Source organism: Micromys minutus (genome assembly GCF_963924665.1).
Source record: "Micromys minutus genome assembly, chromosome: 27".
NCBI classification, from domain to species: Eukaryota; Metazoa; Chordata; class Mammalia; order Rodentia; family Muridae; genus Micromys; species Micromys minutus.
In genome coordinates this window covers 42221855-42241058 of record NC_137962.1, presented here as the reverse complement: position 1 = coordinate 42241058, position 19204 = coordinate 42221855, and the positions used below count along the sequence as shown (strand labels likewise).

The 19204-nt window shown below is 52.1% G+C and overlaps 1 protein-coding gene across 3 annotated transcripts; it reads left to right on the top strand.

The window, feature by feature from the left end:
* Positions 1-7839: 7839 nt before the first annotated feature.
* RHPN1 (rhophilin Rho GTPase binding protein 1) lies at positions 7840-17506 on the top strand. 3 transcript variants are annotated; one of them, XM_080939057.1, is made up of 15 exons: positions 7840-7982; positions 11460-11575; positions 12292-12420; positions 12530-12605; positions 13290-13367; positions 13677-13801; positions 13888-14054; positions 14238-14431; positions 14855-15011; positions 15089-15196; positions 15534-15728; positions 16206-16228; positions 16435-16581; positions 16661-16822; positions 17260-17506. In XM_080939057.1, the coding sequence occupies exons 1-15, from the start codon at positions 7902-7904 to the stop codon at positions 17431-17433; spliced, it is 1932 nt and encodes a 643-aa protein (XP_080795183.1). In that variant the 5' UTR covers positions 7840-7901; the 3' UTR covers positions 17434-17506. The 3 variants fall into 3 exon arrangements, with proteins under 3 accessions (XP_080795183.1, XP_080795181.1, XP_080795182.1); XM_080939055.1 differs by having other exon boundaries at positions 16206-16282; XM_080939056.1 differs by having other exon boundaries at positions 15086-15196; positions 16206-16282.
* The last annotated feature ends 1698 nt before the right edge of the window (positions 17507-19204 follow it).

Here is a 19204-nt window from a genome sequence, read left to right as displayed (position 1 = left end):
GCTTGGGACCCCTCCACATGATGCATGGGTGGCTATTACCAACATTGATTAAGGCTTCCTGTCCTCCTGCGGTACCCATCTCTCCATTCATCACAGACAGGCACTCACACACCAAGTGTACGGTTCTCCCCCACCCGCCCCCGTACGCAGTATCTGTTCTTCAGCTGTGTTGATCTGTGCACCCCCTGAATAAGGTGCATGCCACAGCTCTGACATCTTGATGTCCGCAGCCGTGGACAAACAAGCCCCTAATTAAATCCTTCGGCTTTATCCAGTCTCGGGCCTTCAAAGACTACCTCCTCTGCTCCTCATTCTGGAAAAATGCAAGTATAAACAAGGTGTCAGCAGGACGAGCAGTTGAGCCAGGAATCTTGACGTAAGTGTCACCACTAAAAGTGTCTGTTGGGGCTGTCTATTCCTGTGACCTGGAGTGACTGGAAGGAACAGAGGTTGATTTTGGCTTGCGATTCCAGAGGTTAACCTCTATGGTCAGCGAACTTGTTGCTTTAGGGATCTGTAGGGGGCGGGGCATCATGGTGAGAGCCTGAAACTGCTCATCTCCCGGGAAGCAAAGAGAGACAGACAAGGTCTCGTTTGAGGGTGCGTCCCTAGTGACCTTCTCCAATTAGGCCCCATCCTGAAAGTTTCCACCTTCTCCCAAGTCTTCACACATGAGCCTGGGAAAACATTGCATATCCAAACTATAGCAGGAACGATCCAAGAGACCCCGGGAACCAAACTCCTCAGTACCCAATGAGGCAGGAGCAATCCCTAGAGCGGCTCAATCCAGACCAAACTGTAATATTTTAGAATCAGCTTCTTTTTTCCACATCTCTGTCTCTAACCCATCTCTTCCGGGCTGTAAATTTGATTCTGTGGTGGTATCCCCATGACTAATCCATTCCAAGGGGTAGGTTGCCACTTGTGGAAGCCAGACAGGGCTGGGGGTCTCTAATCTTGTAGCACAGGAGCCAGTGGAAGGTAGGAAAGTCAGAGATTTCTAGAACCTCCAGGTTCTCATATGGCAGCTCAGAAAGGGGCCACTTTCTGCCCAATTCAGAAATCCAGTGTTACCAATGACAACAAAACCCACCAGGGACGGGGGGTGCAGCTGGATCGTGGGGTGTTTGCTTGGCATGTACACGGTCATGGGTTCCATTCCCAGCGACACACATGCACAGGCAGCATTCACACATACTTGCACATACACCACAGCTTACTTTCGACCTCCTGACTGCACAAAGCTCCTGCACGAAACGTGGTCACACCCACTGTCCACTTTCACAGTGAAATCATCTTCCCACTCATCTCTCTTCCTCCTCTCATTTTTCCTTAAGAAAGAAGCCACTCTTGCTATGATACATAAGTACTTAAAGTCAGTGCCCTTTTGCCTTCCCTGAGGACCAGGAGGGGACACAGATGACCTCACTAATGGATAGTGGAATTTCCTCAACTTTCCTTGTTATGAATGTCAATACAGGCCTCTCCCCACAGGGTGCCCTGACTGGGTTTGTTTTATTCGATTGAACATATGACCTGTACATCCTCCTAGCTCACTGTCTGCAGCTAAATCTGTGTGCTTGCACCCCACAGGTAGAAGTCAAAGCATTATCACCAAGAGTTTGTTCTCACGTCCTACCTTCATGTGGATTCTGGAGATTAAACTCAGGTTGTCGAGCCAAATGCAGCTTTAACGGGACTGTGTTGTATGTTGTATCCTAAAGCATGGCCTGGCTATCAAATCATTCTTTTTTTTAAACAACTTTATTAAAAAAAACAGAGATACATGTACAGATATTTAAAAGCATTTTGACATAAAACTATATGAATATATTTTGTCAGTACTTGATTTTTTTAAAGGTTTGATAGTATGCATTGAAATCTTACTAGTTACCATAAGCATAAAGTACATGTAAAACAAAACGTAACATGGAAATAGTAAATTTTCTTAATATGTAAAGATTAAACATAATGATTTTTAAATACCAAAAATTGCCACAAGGCTATCTTCTTAGCTCTTGAATTATTAATAATTTAAGTTCTAGGTGTACCCCACTCTGAGAGGGTGCTATACACTTTTTTTTTCTAAGAAGAACTGAGGTTTCCACTTGTTGGCTTTTTTTTTTTTTTTTTTGAGCTTCATATGATCTGTGAGTTGTTTCTTGCGTATTCAGAGCTTTCTGGGGTTAGTATCCAATTATCAGTGACTGCATATTATATCTGTTCTTTTGTGACTGCGTTACCTCACTCAGGATGATATTCTCTAGATACATCCATTTTCCTAGGAATTTCATAAAGTCATTGTTTCTAATAGCTGAGTGTAAATATACCATAATTTCTGTATCCATTCATCTACTGAAGGACATCTGTGTTCTTTCCAGCTTCTGGCTATTATATATCAAATCATTCTAATCATTATTAAAAAGGTAAGTTGGATCATGGTTAGTGCACACCTTTAATCCCAGCTGAAAGCAGGCTGAGCAAGCCAGGGGAAGCAAGCCAATAAGTAACATTCCTCCATGGCCTCTGTATCAGCTCCTGCTTCCTGACCTGCTTGGGTTCCAGTCCTGACTTCCTTTGGTGATGAACAGCAATGTGGAAGTGTAAGCTGAATAAACCCTTTTCTCCCCAGCTTGCTTCTTGGTCATGATGTTTTGTGCAGGAATAGAAACCCTGACTAAGATACCAGCTCTCTGGAGGCATAGGCAGGTGTGATCTGACATAGAGAATTTCAGGTCAGCCAGGGCTGTATCACGAGATATTGTCTCAAAAAAAAAAAAAAATAGTCAGAGAAACTATCCAAACCTCTGCTGCTATGTTGATCCAGCTGTGTTAAGAGCACTAACACTGGGGGACATCATGTCTACTCTTAATTCTCCATGTCTACTTCAGAGGTCCCCCTACCTACTTTGGTCTTTCAAGACAGGGTTTCTCCATGTAGCCCTGGTTATCTTGGAACTCACTCTGTAGACCAGGCTGGCCTCAAACTCACAGATTGCCTACCTCTGCCCCCTAAAGTCTTACACCACCATTCCCAGTTATAGATGTATTTTTCCTTCCTTCCTTCCTTCCTTCCTTCCTCCCTATTATATGTATTAGTGTGAGGGCATCAGATCCCTTGGAACTGGTGTTTCAGATGATTGTGAGCTGCCATGTGGGTGCTGGGAATTGAACCCAGGTCCTTTGAAGTAGCATATAGCGCTCTTAACCCCTGAGCCACCTCTCCAGCCCTACAGATGTATTTCCTATCCAGTATCTTCCTAGACAGCTATAGTTATATCCCATTTATGAATGAGCATCCTCTGTCTCCATGTCCTTTTTTAAGCAGTTGTGTTTTGTGCAGCGCTTTCACGGGGGCAGGGCGGGGGCATAAGCAACAGGAACCTCTTTTCCAACTGCCCTTGAAAAGTACCAGCCCATTCAATTCCTGGTGAGTGACCCTTCTTTCCCGATTTGTGCATTCAATCTTTGGGGTGTGGCCTGTCCTGAGGGTATAGAGAGCTATCTTAGGAGGCACTGGCCTGGTTGCACTTCCTCTAGCCCGCATTAACCCAGAAGGCTCCGTCTCCATGACATCCCGTGGAGGGAGAGACAGCCTTCAACATGTTAATCTGGGATGGACACAGCTAATCAGTCCGTGATCTGCTTTGCTTCAAACCCTACCCAGCCCTCCCAGTGAGTTATAATTGCTTTTGGTTGGACCTCTTCGGATCCTCCCAGCGTTAATGCCTGGCCCCCAAGCCCACCCTTCGTCCTAGAGCCCCACTGTGAAGATTCTTATGTATAGTCACCTGTGTCTAATATGCCTTCTTTATCAAGTTTAGCTGACTTATCTCATTTAGGGCGGCTTACTGGAATTGTTTCCTGCCCCAGGAGAACTGGAGGAGGAGCAAGCCCAGCACGGACTTCCTGAAAGCCCATCTTCCCTACCACTCTCAGGACACTGCCCCACAACACAGCTCTTGGAGTGGACCTGGCCATAGTGGTGTCCAGGGCAGAAGACATGGTCATCCTCTGCAGGCCTTTCTCAGGAGCCCTGAGAGCCTCCTACAAAATGGGTTTCTGTTGCATAAGCTGCCAGTTACTGATTACTTTCTTATGGCAGGATGGGTGGACTCATTACATAAAGTTCAAGTGCTTAAAAAAGATATGGACTGAAGAATTTGTTTATTCATTCACCGCTATGACAAAGATGTTTAAGGTGAGACAGGACGTAGGACTTCCCTCTGGCCTCAGACAACCTGGCAGTCAGAAGGCTCAGAAGGCCGTGCTCACCCACACAGCCTCTCCTCTGATCTGACTTCTCGCCTTCTGTTCTCAAGAAACCATCAGCCGCTCAGACTATGAGCCCTATCTTCTTTCAACTTGGCAAGCTTAATTAGGTTACAGAGTTTCTTTCAGTTATACACCACAAATTTTATGTATGGTATTCTAACTTCCCTTTTCATCCCAGTCTTATTAAGCTAGAGCACTTCCTGGAGAGATGGCTCAGTGGTTAAAAGCACCTGCTGCTCTTCCAGATGTCCTGAGTTCAACTCCCAGCAACCACATGGTGGTTCACAACCATCTGTAATAGGATCTGGTGCACTCTTCTTGTGTGTCTGAAGGCAGCGACAGGTACTCACATACATTCATTAAATAAATAAATAAATCTTTTTTTTAAAAGATAGCCCTTTATTTCCAACAGTTACATTTTGTTTGGGGGCTTTTTTTGTTGCTGCCGTCAGTTTCTAGACATCCACTCTTAAAAAAATAGAAAAGCAGGCCAGCACATGCTGGAATAAATGGTCCAATGAAAGAAGCAGTTCTGGGCTGGAGAGGTGGCTAAGTGGTTAAGAGCACTGGCTGCTCTTCCAGAGGTCCTGAGTTCAGTTCCCAGCAACCACATGGTGGCTCATGACCATCTGAAATGGAATTCAGTGCCCTCTTCTGGTGTGCATGAAAACAGCATATAGATATATGTTAAATAAATTAATTAATTAAAAAAAAAAAAAAGGAAGCAGTTCTGCCTCTTAGTCACTCCTCTGAGACTGTCCACACTGCTGGTTGGGTATCTAACTGCACAGAGCTTCCCTTCTTGATTCTGTGTCCACGTCCAATGTTTTCTGCTGTTGTGTTCTTGTGCTGGACATTGAATGTTGGAACCCCTGCTATGCTCTGGGGCCCAAACATTCTACCACTGAACTGTATCCCAGCCCCTGCCCCAGTACCTACTTTCTGGTCTGGCACCCCCCACTCTCTGCCACAGCCCTCCCACCCCTGTCCTGGGAAGTTCTTTTCTAACTTGAGCATTATTTACAGGTTCTATCTGAGGAGGTTAAGGATCCACGTCCTCTGCCTCTCTTGTCTAATGTCACAACTCAATCCTAGGACTTCAGACATTGCAGACAAGACCTCCTCCTACCACTGGATTCTTCCAACTGCTCCCCGCCCCCAGCTTTTTCATATTCCCTAGAATTCACAACCACCTTGTCTTTTCATATACTTTTCACGAGTTCAACCCCAAGCTCTCTGCCAACTGAAACACACTACGTAGTCTACTGATTTCAGCTTCCTTACTCTGAGGAACTCTCCTGGGTAAATCCCTGTTTGGGAGCTTCTCTGCCTGAGCTTTCATTTGGCTGAGTGCTGGCATGGCCCTCAGAACCATCTCTTCCTAGAGTGGGAGTAACCACTGAAGGCAAAAGGCAAACAGCTTGTCCCCACTAAGGACCAGCTATCAAATGCCTCTGCAGCTTTACTGGTTTGACACTTCAGACAGTGGCCTTCTATTGCCTTTCTTAGAAATGGGGAGGGGGGTATTGAAGCTATATTCTCTGTCTGAAAATGGCTTTATTCTATTCTCCAACCTGATTTGTTTGTTTTTTTTTTGTTTGTTTGTTTGTTTTCAGACTTGTAGATTCCAAGCCAGCCCCACCTGAAGGGGGACCTTGAACATCTGGTCCTCCTGCTGTATACCAAGATTAATGGTGTTTTATGCACTGCTGGTCAGTGAACCTAGAGCTTTGTGCATGCTAGAAAAGCATCTGACCAACCCACTCCGACCTGTTTTTTGGCTGAGTCTGGGGTTCTCATTTAAAAAGCCCTGGAGTTCTTAGGACCCTCAACAATTGAGAGCCTTCCTCACCTCCTAACAGCCTTGCCTGATGAACTAACACCCCACAGTACTACTGGGAGGAGTACAGCACTGAAGTAGCCCATCTCTAAAAGCCCCTAGGGAGAACCTGTTCCCAAAACTCTGTGAATTCCTGCAGTTTTCCTTAGTGAGCTGGGGAGGGGTGGAGTTTCCTAAGGTTTAGGAAAGGAATAATCCTTCAGAGAAAAGAATAGTTAAGAGCCATTCTGGAAGGGCTGGAGAGATGGTCCAGTGGTTAAGCATGTGGCCCAGTCTTATGCAGGACCAAAGTTAGGTTTCCAGACCCTCTATCCAATAGTTCACAATTACCTGTGACTCTTGTTCCAGGGGATCTGGTACCCTTTTCTGGATTCTGCAGGCACTGTATTCATGCAGAAACACACACAAATTACAGTAAATCTTTAAGAGAAACGGTTGCTTTAGTCACTCATGCTTTGCCACGTGGATGCAGTCTACACATACAGGATTCTGCAGACACAGAGAAGTCTGAATCCCAGGTTGCCCATACAGGAGGGTGGCAGGTGTGCTAGGTGACAGCACCCGTGGTCTCTGGGAAGTTCTAAGGTGTTGGACACACTTAGGGAGCATAATAAGAGCCCCAGCGATGGAGGAGGCTGGCCATGAAGACATCTGTGGAGGGTGAAGTGAAATTAAGTAAAGCTCATCAGGAAGATGCTGGAGGAAAGAAAAGATAAAAAACCGAATGCCCTGAGCTCAGTAAAACTATTGGGGAAGGCCAGGGAGTTTGGAGAGAAGTATTTCTGGGGGTGCCCATTGTAAATGTCCAGGGATGTTCAAGAGCTAAGCCGAGAAGATTTAGATCTGAAGATGACAGAGCCAGGTGTGTGTGAGGGGGTGGGGCGGAGAGATTGAGTCGCCGACTTAGTCTTAGTCCCGGCAAGCTGAGAGCAGGGTGGCAGGCAGCTTGGAGGGGGCTGACCTTTGCAGCGGCTTGATAAAGGGCTAGCCACTCATTTCTAGGATGTGTTCTCAGCTCATCTAGTGTGAGCCAGCCCACATGGAATCTGAGAAGAGCTTCGGGATAAACCGTCTAAGAAGCTCAGGTTCTGGAAAACGTCCAATTCTCCAAACAGGAGTTCTGGGAGGCGATCCGGTTTGGGAAGCACAAGGAGGTCAAGTAGAATGTAGGCTCTGGAAACAAATATATAACCAGGTCCGGGAGGCGAGGTTTCTGGGGGCGGTTCTAGAAGCGAGGGGACCAGAGCGGAGCTCTGCTTCGCAGTACCGGGAAGAAAGCAGGCATTGTTTAAGAATCAGCACAAGCACTTGTCTCTAACAAACCGTTTAAAAACCCCATTGTAAACATTTTTGGAGCAGTCCTGGAGGGTCCCGTTGCCGGGGTGACGAGATAAAGCCCTGAAGTCCCAGCAGAGGCCGCAGCCGCTCCCGGTCGCCGCCCCCAGTTCTGCGTGTCTTTTCCTAACTTTCCCTGCACGACCTGCAGCTAGCGTGGCGCATGCGTATCCTCTTCGGGCGAGCGGCCCTGGTTGCTAAGAGTTACCAGATCCCTTAACCAGGAACCCGCCTTTCTCACACTCTGGTTGGTAGTAGTTTCTATCCATCGAAGCAGTTGTCACCTCTGATTGGACAATACTAAGTTTTGCAGGCGGAGCCCGCGCTCGGCCCCACCGGTCAGTTCGGACTCTCCTGGAGAGGACAGTCGGAGCTGCGCGGCTGGTCCTCCTTGTAGCGCGAGGGACCTGCTGCTCGAGGCCTCTCAGGGTCAGCGTCCGAGCGGGCGACGATGATCCTCGAGGAGAGGCCAGATGGCCAGGGCATTGGTGAGGACAGCTCTGGGCAACAGGACGACAGCAGCATCCGCAAGGTGGGGGCTGAGGAGGGGTGTGGGTCTCCAGCGTCCTGCCCTGTGCTGTGCAGTGCGGCCTTCGCGGCCTTTCCTTCCTAGGACCCACTCCCCTGAAAGCCAGCTGGGGAAACTGAGGCTGGGGAAAGGCCGGAGCCTGTCTTCCAGCCAAGTGGGGATAACAGTGGCGCAGTCAAAGTCTAGGTGGTTTTCCTGAAGTCAGAGATTCCCTTAGCTCTCAGAACCAACTTCTTGGTTCTGATAGGTGACAACCCCCACTCCCTCACCTCCACCACCAAACACGAGTTTTTTCTGACGCCTACAAGTCTCCTTTTCTAACTGTCTTCTGCGTGCACAGCTGTAGGAGCTGGTGTCCATTCGACGTTAGATTGTGGCAGCAGACAACACGGGGCAGCCTCATTACTTTTCTGTACAGACATCCCCTCCAAAGCTCCTGATTCTAGAGCTGAGGGTGCCTGGGCTTCTGGGAACACAGGGGTGGAATCAAGACTTGTTTGCTCTTTGCCTAAGGGATATTATCTTACTATGCTTCTCCAGTCTGGGTATTTCCTGGGGGCCAATGAGTGCTTGAGTTTCTTAGTGTGTGTGTGGGTTCTGAGGTACTCCTGCCCATTCCCCAGGGCTGCTAAGCAGAAGCTCCTGTCACTACTCCCCGGGTGTCTGCCATGGCACTTTGCCTTCCTTCCTTCCTGGTGTCAGATTGTACTTCGTTGATTCTATCCAGCTCCTGTGTGTGTGTGTGTGTGTGTGTGTGTGTGTGTGTGTGTGTGTGTGTGTGTGAGGTCTCCCAGGGAAGGAGGGAGGCACTGGGGCTTGGAGAGATCCCTCAAGGGCTCCATCCTACCTAGGCATGCTTGATGCCACAGTGACTAGCTGGCATGGGGGTGGTGGTCGATTAGGAGAAGGGAGGGAGGAAGGGAGGGAGACAAAGACAGCAGGTAACACGCACTCCATGAACTCTTTCTTCCTAGGGTGGCCAGGCCTTGCAGGTCCCCTTTGGAGGGAGTACATGTTGCTCTGGTCACTTTCCTGTGCATAGTGTAGGACTCAGTAAAGAACTGACTCAGCAAGAGAAGCCTAGGAAGGTTGAGGGCTTCTCTGTTCCTTTTCTATTCCCAGTCCTGTGTGGGGATAACTGTCCCCTCCCTTTTGCTAAGCCTTGAGGACCAGCCCAGTTCAGGTCACTGGGTCTTTGAGTAGGAGGTTTCGTTTCTCTGACCGCATCCCTTTCCTCTCTGATCATAGCCAGGTCCTGTTCTGGTTTGGTCAGTGCTATTGCGATGTCAGAAGTGATGGCCAAGCTCTCCCAGAGTTAGACAAGAGCATCCACCATGGAAGTCAGCCATGCTTAGATGGCCTTTGTTTCCAGAGGGTGGAGAGATTGCACCAGGAGAGAGATGGTTACTCAGCATCTGTGCCCTCCCTGCTGGGCACTTCCCTCGGCCCAGTGTGGAAAATTGGGTGTGGGCTATCGGCTTCCAGAATCCATCAAGCCCAGCTTATCTTGCCTTTCCACCAAAACAGGTTAGGAGGCTGGCTAGGCCCTCCGAAAGTGAACCAAGGTTAAGAAGGGCAAGAACAGGGTCTGGGGCCGGTGAAAACTCAGAGACTGGCTGCTCAGCTCCCCAGCAGGTCAGGAAGGGGCTGGGGCTGTGGGCCATCAAAAGCTAGATCCTTTTACAGTAGGATCTTGTGAAAATGGCGTTTGCAGTTAGCTTTGAAGACAGGAGACTATTGTGGTCTGTTTCCCTCCTGCATTGGTAGGGGTGGCCCTGAGAGGACAGTACAACGTGGCTCACTCTGCCACTATGCTATCTTGTGCCAGCTATCCAGAGAGTGAGTCACCTATCCGTGGTCACCCAAGGATGACTTAATGGCCTCCTTCTTCCAGAGTGAGCCCAGGTGCCACTTTTGTGGGCGCTCTTTAGTGGCATGAGCCTCTCTTGGAAAGCTGGCTTCATGGGGCCACAGTCAAAGTGAATGCCTCCAGGAGCTCCATCCAAGCCAAGATGTAAGCCTCGATTAATCCCATGCAAGGTGCCGAGGATGTTCTTCACGTGACAGTAAGCCACACTTTGAATGCATGGCCAGGATTCACACACACACACACACACACACACACACACACACACACCTCTGTGTCATTTGGACGAGAGCCTTTGAGTTTCTGTGACCCCCTCCCTCATATGTGATCACTAGTGAGGGTGTTCCCCAGGGAAAGAACCATCTGCCAAATCTTTACAGCTGAGTCTTAGGCTGGTGGGTTGACCCACACAGGGTCTGAACCCTGCATGGCTTGGAGGACTTCGTGCTGTGTCCAGAACCACTGATCCCCACTCCTTGGCAGCTCTGAGAGGAAGCCTGTAAGCCACGGCTGGGCCTGTAGTTGGAGAGAGGGGATGTCAGATAACACTGGCCACTGTTCTCACATTACACAGGAGGAGCCTTCATCCCTACTGGAGCTGACAAAGGCACACTGGAACCCAATGCCTTGTTTACTGTATCACAGACCTACCCACTGCCTGAGCAGCACCAGCTCACGGCCCGTAGCTGCATGGTTCTCAGTATCTGTGTCTATGCTACTTCTAAAGCCCTGTGGGCAGAGACTTGTCTCCAGGGCTATGTAGGGCCAGGCCCTTCCAAGGAGGTTCATCCTGGGTTTCAGTAGTGGCTCTCTGGAAAGATGGTCAAACTCCAAGGCTAATTGTACCACAACTGCTTAGTTGATCTGCTGAGTCCCCAGAACAGAAGACATTGATTTCATCAAGGACAATTAGAAAGGACTTTCTATGGAGAACTACAACATTTGTTTATCTTTATTTTATGTGCGTTGGTATCTGTGTGAGGGTGTCAGGTCCCCTGAGACTAGAGTTACAGCTTTGAGTTGTCGTGTGGATGCTGGGAATCAAACCTGGGTCCTCTGGAAGAGCAGCCTATGGTCTTAACCGCTGAACCAGCCCCTTATTTTAATTTTATCCGCCTATAAGTATAGGTGTCCTTGGAGGCCAGAGGTGTTGAATCCCACCCAGTCAGAAGTAGAATTTCAGATAGTTGTGAGCCACCTGACATGGGTGCTGGGAACAAACTTGGGTCCTCCACAAGGACAGTATGGGCTTAACCCCTGAGCCAACTCTCAAGAGGTGGGTCCAGAGCTCCACCCACATCACATTTTAAACTGTAGGGCTATGGAGTGCCCAGTGATAGGAGAGTTGGTTTTCTGGAGAAGCCTCGTGATGTATGGCCCAATTCGTTGGTTGGGATGAGGCTGAGCCTATATTGTCTGTGAACCATTGAGGAGGAGCATTTCACCCCTGTACCCCAGCCAGGCCTGCCTGGGCCCCTGCCTGTGGCACTAGCTTGGGTTCCAGCCCACAGTGACTACTTCTTTCCCCAAAGACAGGCCAGGGTCCTCCGAGCTTGGCAGAGGCTATGCTGATGGGGGCTCTGTGGGCGTAACCATTTGCGCCCTTCCTGCAGAGCTACGACTCCTTCGTGCAAAACCAGCCTGGCCAGCTGCAGAGTCACAGGGCTCGGCTCCACCAGCAGATCAGCAAGGAGCTCCGAATGAGGACCGGTGCTGAAAACCTCTACAGGTGAGCAGTTGTTGCTGCCTAGCCCTGGACAGGGTGACGCTCCTGTTATTAGTCAGAAAGAGGGACACATGCAGATGACCATGACATAGCTACCATTCCGGTCCCAGTAGCCACATACTACACCATTCTGCCTAGACCCTCATAGACAAGCCAGCCCTATTCCTACCTCTGGGCCTCCCCGTACATGCTTGGCTAGAGGACCAACAGCCCCTTTAGGAGGCCCAACTCTGAGGTATCTGGTGAACCTCAGAGGCTGCTCAGAAGAGGCTGGACATTCTAAGGTTGGAGACCTTACAGATGATAGATCATCTGCCCTAGGCTACTCCTCAGAGCACAGTAGCATTCTGAATGCTCTCATCTCCCCATAGCCTTTGCAACCCACACTACATGGGATCCCCAAGCCCTTATGCCCTAAGCATCCTCCTCTTCCCTGTCATCAGAGACCTGTGTTGGTCACCAGTACAGATATATAGGGAGGGCTGGCTGTACCCATAGTCCAGTTGGAATCAGTGGCACTGGAGAATAAGCTATAAGAGTAGGCATCCTAGAAGGGAGGCACTTCTGAGCCAGCCCTACTTAGCTCTACTTCCAGCCTTACTCCAGCAAGGGGAGCTAGCCCAGCAGCACGTATCCCTTTGGATGAGCTCTGACGCTTGGGTGGGTCACTGGAGCTGCCTCAGGCATGGGTCTTCTCGCCTTCCCTGACCCCCTCCCAGAGCCACGAGCAACACCTGGGTCCGAGAGACAGTCGTCCTGGAGCTGAGCCATGTCAACTCCAACCTGCAGCTGCTGAAGGAGGAGCTGGCGGAGCTGAGCAGCAGCATAGATGTGGACCAGCCAGAGGGGTGCGAGAGGCCGGGGGGGGGGGCATGCACACACGTGGGGAGCGTGCACCTAGGTGGTGGGAACCTCAGGATAGGACTCCAGACCTAGAGCCCATTTTTCTGGTTCTAGTGAAAGTGTTACTATTCCCATGATCCCCCTGGGCCTGAAGGAAACCAAGGAGTTGGACTGGGCCACACCGCTGAAGGTAAGTGCCGGCCTGTGAACTTTGAGGGACATGGCCCTGAAGTGGGCTGAGGGAGGGGTTAGATGCTTCCTAATCTCATCATCTCAATGAACAAATGAGGAAGCTGAGGCACAGTGGGGAGGAAGAGCCACCATATGGGAAACCGAACCTGCCCTCCTGCTACCAAATTCTTCTGGTCCCCACAACCTGGGCTAAAGGTTATATGAAGGATTGGATTGGGGTCCTGCCCCAGAATTGCTACGAAGGGGCCTCATCATTCTGGAAGCCCCAGTATGACCACCAAGTTCTAGGACTCCCTATATGAGGTCCCCTGGCACAAGGATGTCACCCATCTGGTACCTACTCTCTGAGAACAACTGGTTCCTGAGTGACCTGGAGGGGAGTTCAGAGCATACAGGACCTCCCAAGAAAGAGACTTACCTTTGGTTTAGTGTCCGAGTCTCCAAGGTGGTAGATGACAAATATGTGTAAAGACAGTCCTACAAGGACCCTGGCCCAGTTCTGTTGTAGGAACCCAAGCCCTGGGGACCAGAACACCAGCGTCAATGTTCCAGCCCTCAGGTCTTCCGCCCTTCTCCTTGGCCCCAAGTACAAAGTCAACCTGCTCTACCATGGCCCCTCCCATTCCTGGAGCAGGCTGCCAGGCGTGGAGTGCCCCACGGGCAATACCCGTTCTTCCTTCAGGAACTGATCTCTGAGCACTTCGGAGAGGACGGTACGTCCTATGAGACAGAGATCCAGGAGCTAGAAGACCTACGGCAGGTGGGTGGGCTACTCCCGAGACAGAAGAGGAAGATGGGAGAGACGGTTGGATCCAGGCGTAGAGCTTCACGTGATTCCCTGCATGATGGGAGGAGATCTGGGACCAACAGCTGACTCTGTTCTGCCCGTACTCTGTTGGAAGGAGCAGTGCATGTCCCCTCCTCAGGGCCCTGCTTGGCCTCTTGTGCCAAGCTGCCTTCAAAGTCCCTAGGATGCCAAGTGCTCTTTGGAATGATGCCCAGAGATTCCCTAGGATGGCATCATGATGGTGAGTCTTGGAACTGGGCCTACCCAGACTCTCCCTTCTAGGCCACAAGGACTCCCAGCAGGGACGAGGTGGGCCTGGATCTGCTTGCAGCCTACTATAGCCAGCTCTGTTTTCTGGATGCACGTTTCTTCAGTCCCGCCAGGAGCCCAGGGCTGCTCTTCCACTGGTAGGGGCTAGCAACAGAGGCGGAGACCCAGGGAGGGGAGGCCAGGTCCTTGTGGGAACTGTACCCATCCTGACACCACGCCACAGGTACGACTCGCTCACGGGGGTCCCGGCACAGCAGCGGGCTCTGGCCTTCGAGAAGGGCAGTGTACTGTTTAACATTGGGGCACTCCACACGCAGATTGGAGCACGGCAGGACTGCTCCTGCACCGAGGGCACCAGCCACGCCGCTGAGGCTTTCCAGAGGGCTGCTGGTGAGGGCTGTAGACCATAATGAGAGGGATATGGTGCCCATCTCTGTGGCAGGAAGTAGGGTTGGTGGCATGGCCTCCCTGTGTGAAAAACTTAGCACATAAGCCCACTGATGCAAAATTTTGAAGGCAGTCCTGGCGGGCATAGGGAATCCCTGCCCACATGAGCACTCTGTCCATCCTTAGGGGCCTTCAGACTCCTGAGAGAGAACTTCTCCCATGCGCCAAGCCCAGACATGAGTGCCACCTCCCTCTCTGTGCTGGAGCAGCTCATGACTGCCCAGGCGCAGGAGTGCATCTTCAAGGGTCTATTGCTGCCGGCCTCGGCCACACCTGACATCTGTCCAGATCAGCTGCGGCTGGCTCAGGAAGCTGCCCAGGTGAGGCCAAGGAGCCCTGCCCAGAAGCCCCAACGAGCTGGTCAAGCAAGCAGTGGCCACTCAAAGAGTGGAGAGCAGAGCTCAGGAGAACAGGAATAGAGTTGGGCTGGAGCCGGGTCCGGGAAGGATGGGTAGCCACAGACTTCATTCATCTTCACCCTGTGTTTTGCGTAAATCCCTAAAGCCAGCTGCTGTCCCACTTTTCTTGGGGTTCTGAGAATAGGAACCAAGCCCCCCAGATGCCCAGGTCTGTCTCAGCTTGGCATCTAGGGAGAGGGTGCTGGAATGTGGGGTCGGGTAGGTGGAGATTGAGCCTAGGGTGCAGAGGCAGGAGACTTACGCTGTTGAGTGGCCTTGTCTTTTGAGCTCCATGGGCGGGAGCGAAGGACAAGGCTCCATCTGTACCTGCATGCCTGTTGTTAGGTGGCAAACGAATATAGGCGTGTGCACCGGGCCATGGCCCAGACGCCTGTCCGAGACTACCTGCCTGCCTCCTGGACCAACCTGGCGCATGTCAAGGCTGAGCACTTCTGCGCCCTGGCCCACTATCACACAGCTATGGCCCTCTGCGAAAGCCACAGTGAGTGTGTCGCTCTACATGCCTGTGTGTACCCACAGAGGCTCCCTGCTTAGCATGGCCTCTCTGACCCCTAGCAGCAGCCGAGGGAGAACTCTCAAGGCGGGAGCACACCTTCCAGCCCTCAGCTACCTGTGAACCCCAAGGTCCCACACTGCCGCAGCACCCAGAAGAACGCAGGAAGCTCGGTGAGGGCCCTGGGCTAAACATGGCAGGCTGCCCCCAGAGTCACTCAGCAACCGACATCCCTGGGTTGGTGGAAACTGCTAAGAGCAGGGTTGTTGAACTGGGCAGCTGGGGGCATAACTGGGGACAGCTCTTTCTTCCCTTGCTCTACTATATGGCCCGGCGGAACTTTCCTAATTTAGCCAACACTGTCTGGCCTTGTGGCCCGTTCCACTTCCTGATGCATCCTGAGACAGAGGGTCTGGAACCAAGCCTGGAAGGGCCAGCTTGCATGCATGGGGTGTGTGTGTCTGTGTGTGTGTCTGTGTGTGTGTGTGACAGTGCCATGCCTGTGCACAGCCAAGGCCCACCTGAAGCGTGCCATCCTGGGCCAGGAGGAGGCGCTGCGGCTTCACACCTTGTGCAGAGTCCCGCGCAAGGTGGACCTGCTACAGGTTGTGGTGACTCAGGCCCTGCGGCGCTCCCTGGCCAAGTACTCAGAGCTCGAGCGCGAGGATGACTTCTTCGAGGCTATGGAGGCCCCCGACATCCAACGTGAGCATCTGGGCCCTTTGGGATGAGTATGCCAGTCAGAGGGCCAAGCTGGACCCCTTTAGGCAGCCAGCGAGCCAGGTGTGGTAGCGCGTGTCTTTGATCCCAGCCTAGCACTAGGAACCCCGAATCAGGAGGAAAGAGTTGAGGGTCAGGTGGGCTGTGTTGAGGAGCAGAGCCTGTGAGGGTATCAGGCCAGCATCCTCCGCCACGTCCTTTCCTACTTGACTCTTGCAAGGCAAGAGGGGACAGAGGCACAGTGCCAGCTGGGGCCTCCTGGTGGGTTCCTGGGAGCCTCTACATATATTCGGGGAAATAGTACAGCCCCAGCTGTCAGTAGGGACAGCTAGGCTTTAAGGACCTAGGGCAGTGCCATGTGACTCAAACTGAGCCACATCTCACTGGTAGAACTCTGGTTTTCTGGGAGGGCCAAAGGCCTGGGGTTCATCTCCAATTCTTCTTTTCCTCCTGTCTGGTCAGCCAAGACTCACCAGGCCCCAGAGGTGAGAATGCCTAGCCTGTCGCAGGTGAAGGTGACTGACTTCTTCCATCGGCTGGTAAGCAGGCCAGTTCCCCCTACCTGTCCCTCTTCCCTTCGGCCCCCTTCCCTGTTCCTGCTCCAGGATGGGTGGGCTAAGATGGGGTGCCAGACAGATCAGAGATCTGCGACTGCCACTCGGAGAGCCCTCAACCACTCGTCTCCTCCCAGGGACCCCTGTCTGTGTTCTCAACCAAGAACCGATGGCAGTTGGTCGGGCCGGTGCACATGACCCGAGGAGAGGGAGGCTTTGGGTTCACACTGCGCGGAGACTCACCTGTCCTCATTGCTGCTATCGTCCCTGGGGGTCAGGCTGAGGTAAAAGCCCCGTAGCCCCTGATCCTGGGGATCCTAGATGACCATAATGCGCTGCCTCACTGATCCGCATTCTCCGTAGTCTGCCGGCCTGAAGGAGGGTGACTACATCGTGTCCGTGAACGGGCAGCCTTGCAAGTGGTGGAAACACGTGGAGGTGGTGACACAGCTGAGGAGCATGGGCGAGGAAGGTGTGAGCCTGCAGGTCGTGTCCTTGCTACCCAGCCCTGAACCACGCGGCACGGTGAGCGGGAGGCCTGGACTAGCCCAGCCCTCAGTCCTATCGGTCACCTCCACCACCCTGCCCCTGGGTACTCGGAGAAAAGGTGACCAAGCAGCCTCACTAAGGGTGGCTTTCTGGGCAATGGTCACCTCTAGCGGTGCCTGCATAGTGTGGCCACTCTCCTGCTCCAAAGGAAAGCCCCAGACCACGTCAGTGGGATTTTTGTCCCCAGAGTAGAGGCTTCTCAACCAGGCTATCCCAGAGGTCACGTCTGTCCAGGATAGCCACTCTGGGGCTGGGTGGCAAGCAACATACAGAGAGCCTCACATGGCCAAAGATGCCCCTAACGTGTCCGGAGCACACCTATTGCTCCTAGAGGGTTCTGATCTCTTCTCAGAGTGGCCACAGATAGGGCAGGCAGTGACGGCTGACCACATTCATCTCTGTCCTGGCTGCAGGGACCCCGACGGCCAGCACTGCTGTGGAACCAGAGAGAGTGTGGGTTTGAGACACCGGTGCCTGTACGTGCCCGCCCCTGGCCCATCCTCGGCTGGGGCCGCAAGAACAAACAAAGCAAGACTGGGAGCCACCCTGACCCCTGCACCAACAGGAACTGTGTCACCTGCCCCTGAGCTGGACATGCTGTACCCCTGTGCTCGGGGTGACTGTGGGGGTCATCTTCCTATGTACATCACCCTGTAAACAGCTCCAGCTAGCCCGGTGTGCCCAGTGGATTCTGCCCTCTACTCTGGGGACTCTCAGGCTGCCCCCCCCACCTTGCTTAAAGGTGTTTATTAAAAATGCTGGTCAGATGAGGTGAGTCGGGGTCAGGTACTGGAGCCATGGCCACTTTACCCCACCAGAGATATGTCTCCGTGTAATCCTCCTGCAGCAGGCCTCTTGGTTCCTGCCATGCCTCATCTACTCTGCTGCTGCCTAGCTCTATCCTCAGGTCCACTTGCTGTTGGCATGTACCCTCGTGTCCCTGCCCTGAATAGCAAGATTCTGCCTGGTTCATGGTAGCCCTTCTGGTCACTCTTGCTGGTTAGTCAGTTTCTCTGTGTGTAAGATCCCAGCAAAGACATTTTATCTCCAGTCCCCTTATTACCCTCCCCCCAACCTTCAAGACACCCTGTTTCCCATTCCACCTGCTCCCAAGCAGGTCCTGCAGGTTCCTTAGAAAGGTGAGACCTGGACTCCAGGGGCACAGGATGGGGGCACCATGTGAGAAGCAGTCCTAAACTGTACGTGGCTGAGGCCGTGAAGATGCTCTTCCTCTGGCAGGTCCCGGATGGAAATAGAAAGGCTGTATGTTTCTCTGTGGTAGAGAATGAGAGAAACCCTGGGCTCAGTCCCTGGAACTAGAAAAACCAAATCAAATTAGATGGGGAACTTGCTCTCTGAGACCACCAGGGGGCAGCTGCCACTCATTCATGCAGCCCTCCGAGGCTGCAGCTCATCCGTCCCCCATGAGTGTGAGAATCTGGATAGCCCAGGAAAGAGAAGAAGCAGCCAGGCCAGCTCCCCAGCTCTGTAGTCAGCAGTGCACCCACTCTTTCATCCCCCAGCCTCTGCCCAGGGGCCAGGTGAGAGCACCCAGAGTCTGTTCTCCAGGCTCTGCCGCCCATCGCGCTGTGCAGACATCTGCTTCAAGGTCCTTCGGGTAAAATGTAGGGTGTAAGCACATGAGTCCAGAAGATCCAAGTACAGTTTTTCCTCTGGAGTAGCAGAGGCTCCCAGGGGATCCAGGTGAGTCCCTCATAACTCACATACCCTCCTGGGACAATCTCCCAGCTCAGCAGAATGGCCAAGGCCACTCGGGTTCCTCAACACTTGCTAATTTTATTAATAAAACTGTGTGTCAGGGAAGCCATTACGTGATAATCAGGGATGACAGGGTGGGCAGACCTTGTGGAGGACAGTGAGTGTGGGACCACACAGACGCGCACACACACACACACACACACACACACACACACACACACACACACCTTTTGGTGAGCTGTCAGGATGAAGAAGACTGACACTGCCCCTCCTCTGCTGCACAGTGAGTGACAAGGCTACCAGGGCCTGTCTACACTTTTCTGCTAACCTTCCCACGCCTGGGCCATCCGACCCTAACTGAGCTCTCTACCTTAACTCCTAAGTCCCCAGCTCAACAGTTTCACCATTTCAGGGGCCTCTCTTAAGGTTGTCCCCGTGCTTTGGTAACTCCACACACAGTTCTGTGTCACTGTGCCTGACTGGGTCATCCCTGCACTCCCTCAGGGTAAGGTGAGTACCTGGAACACACTGTCCTTGACTCAGGCCCAGCTGTCAGTATGAGAAAGCTCCCAAGACCAGAGTCTCCTGGGTCTAGAATCCCATCTGGGCTTGGACTGAGTGGCCAGGAGAGCCCTAGCT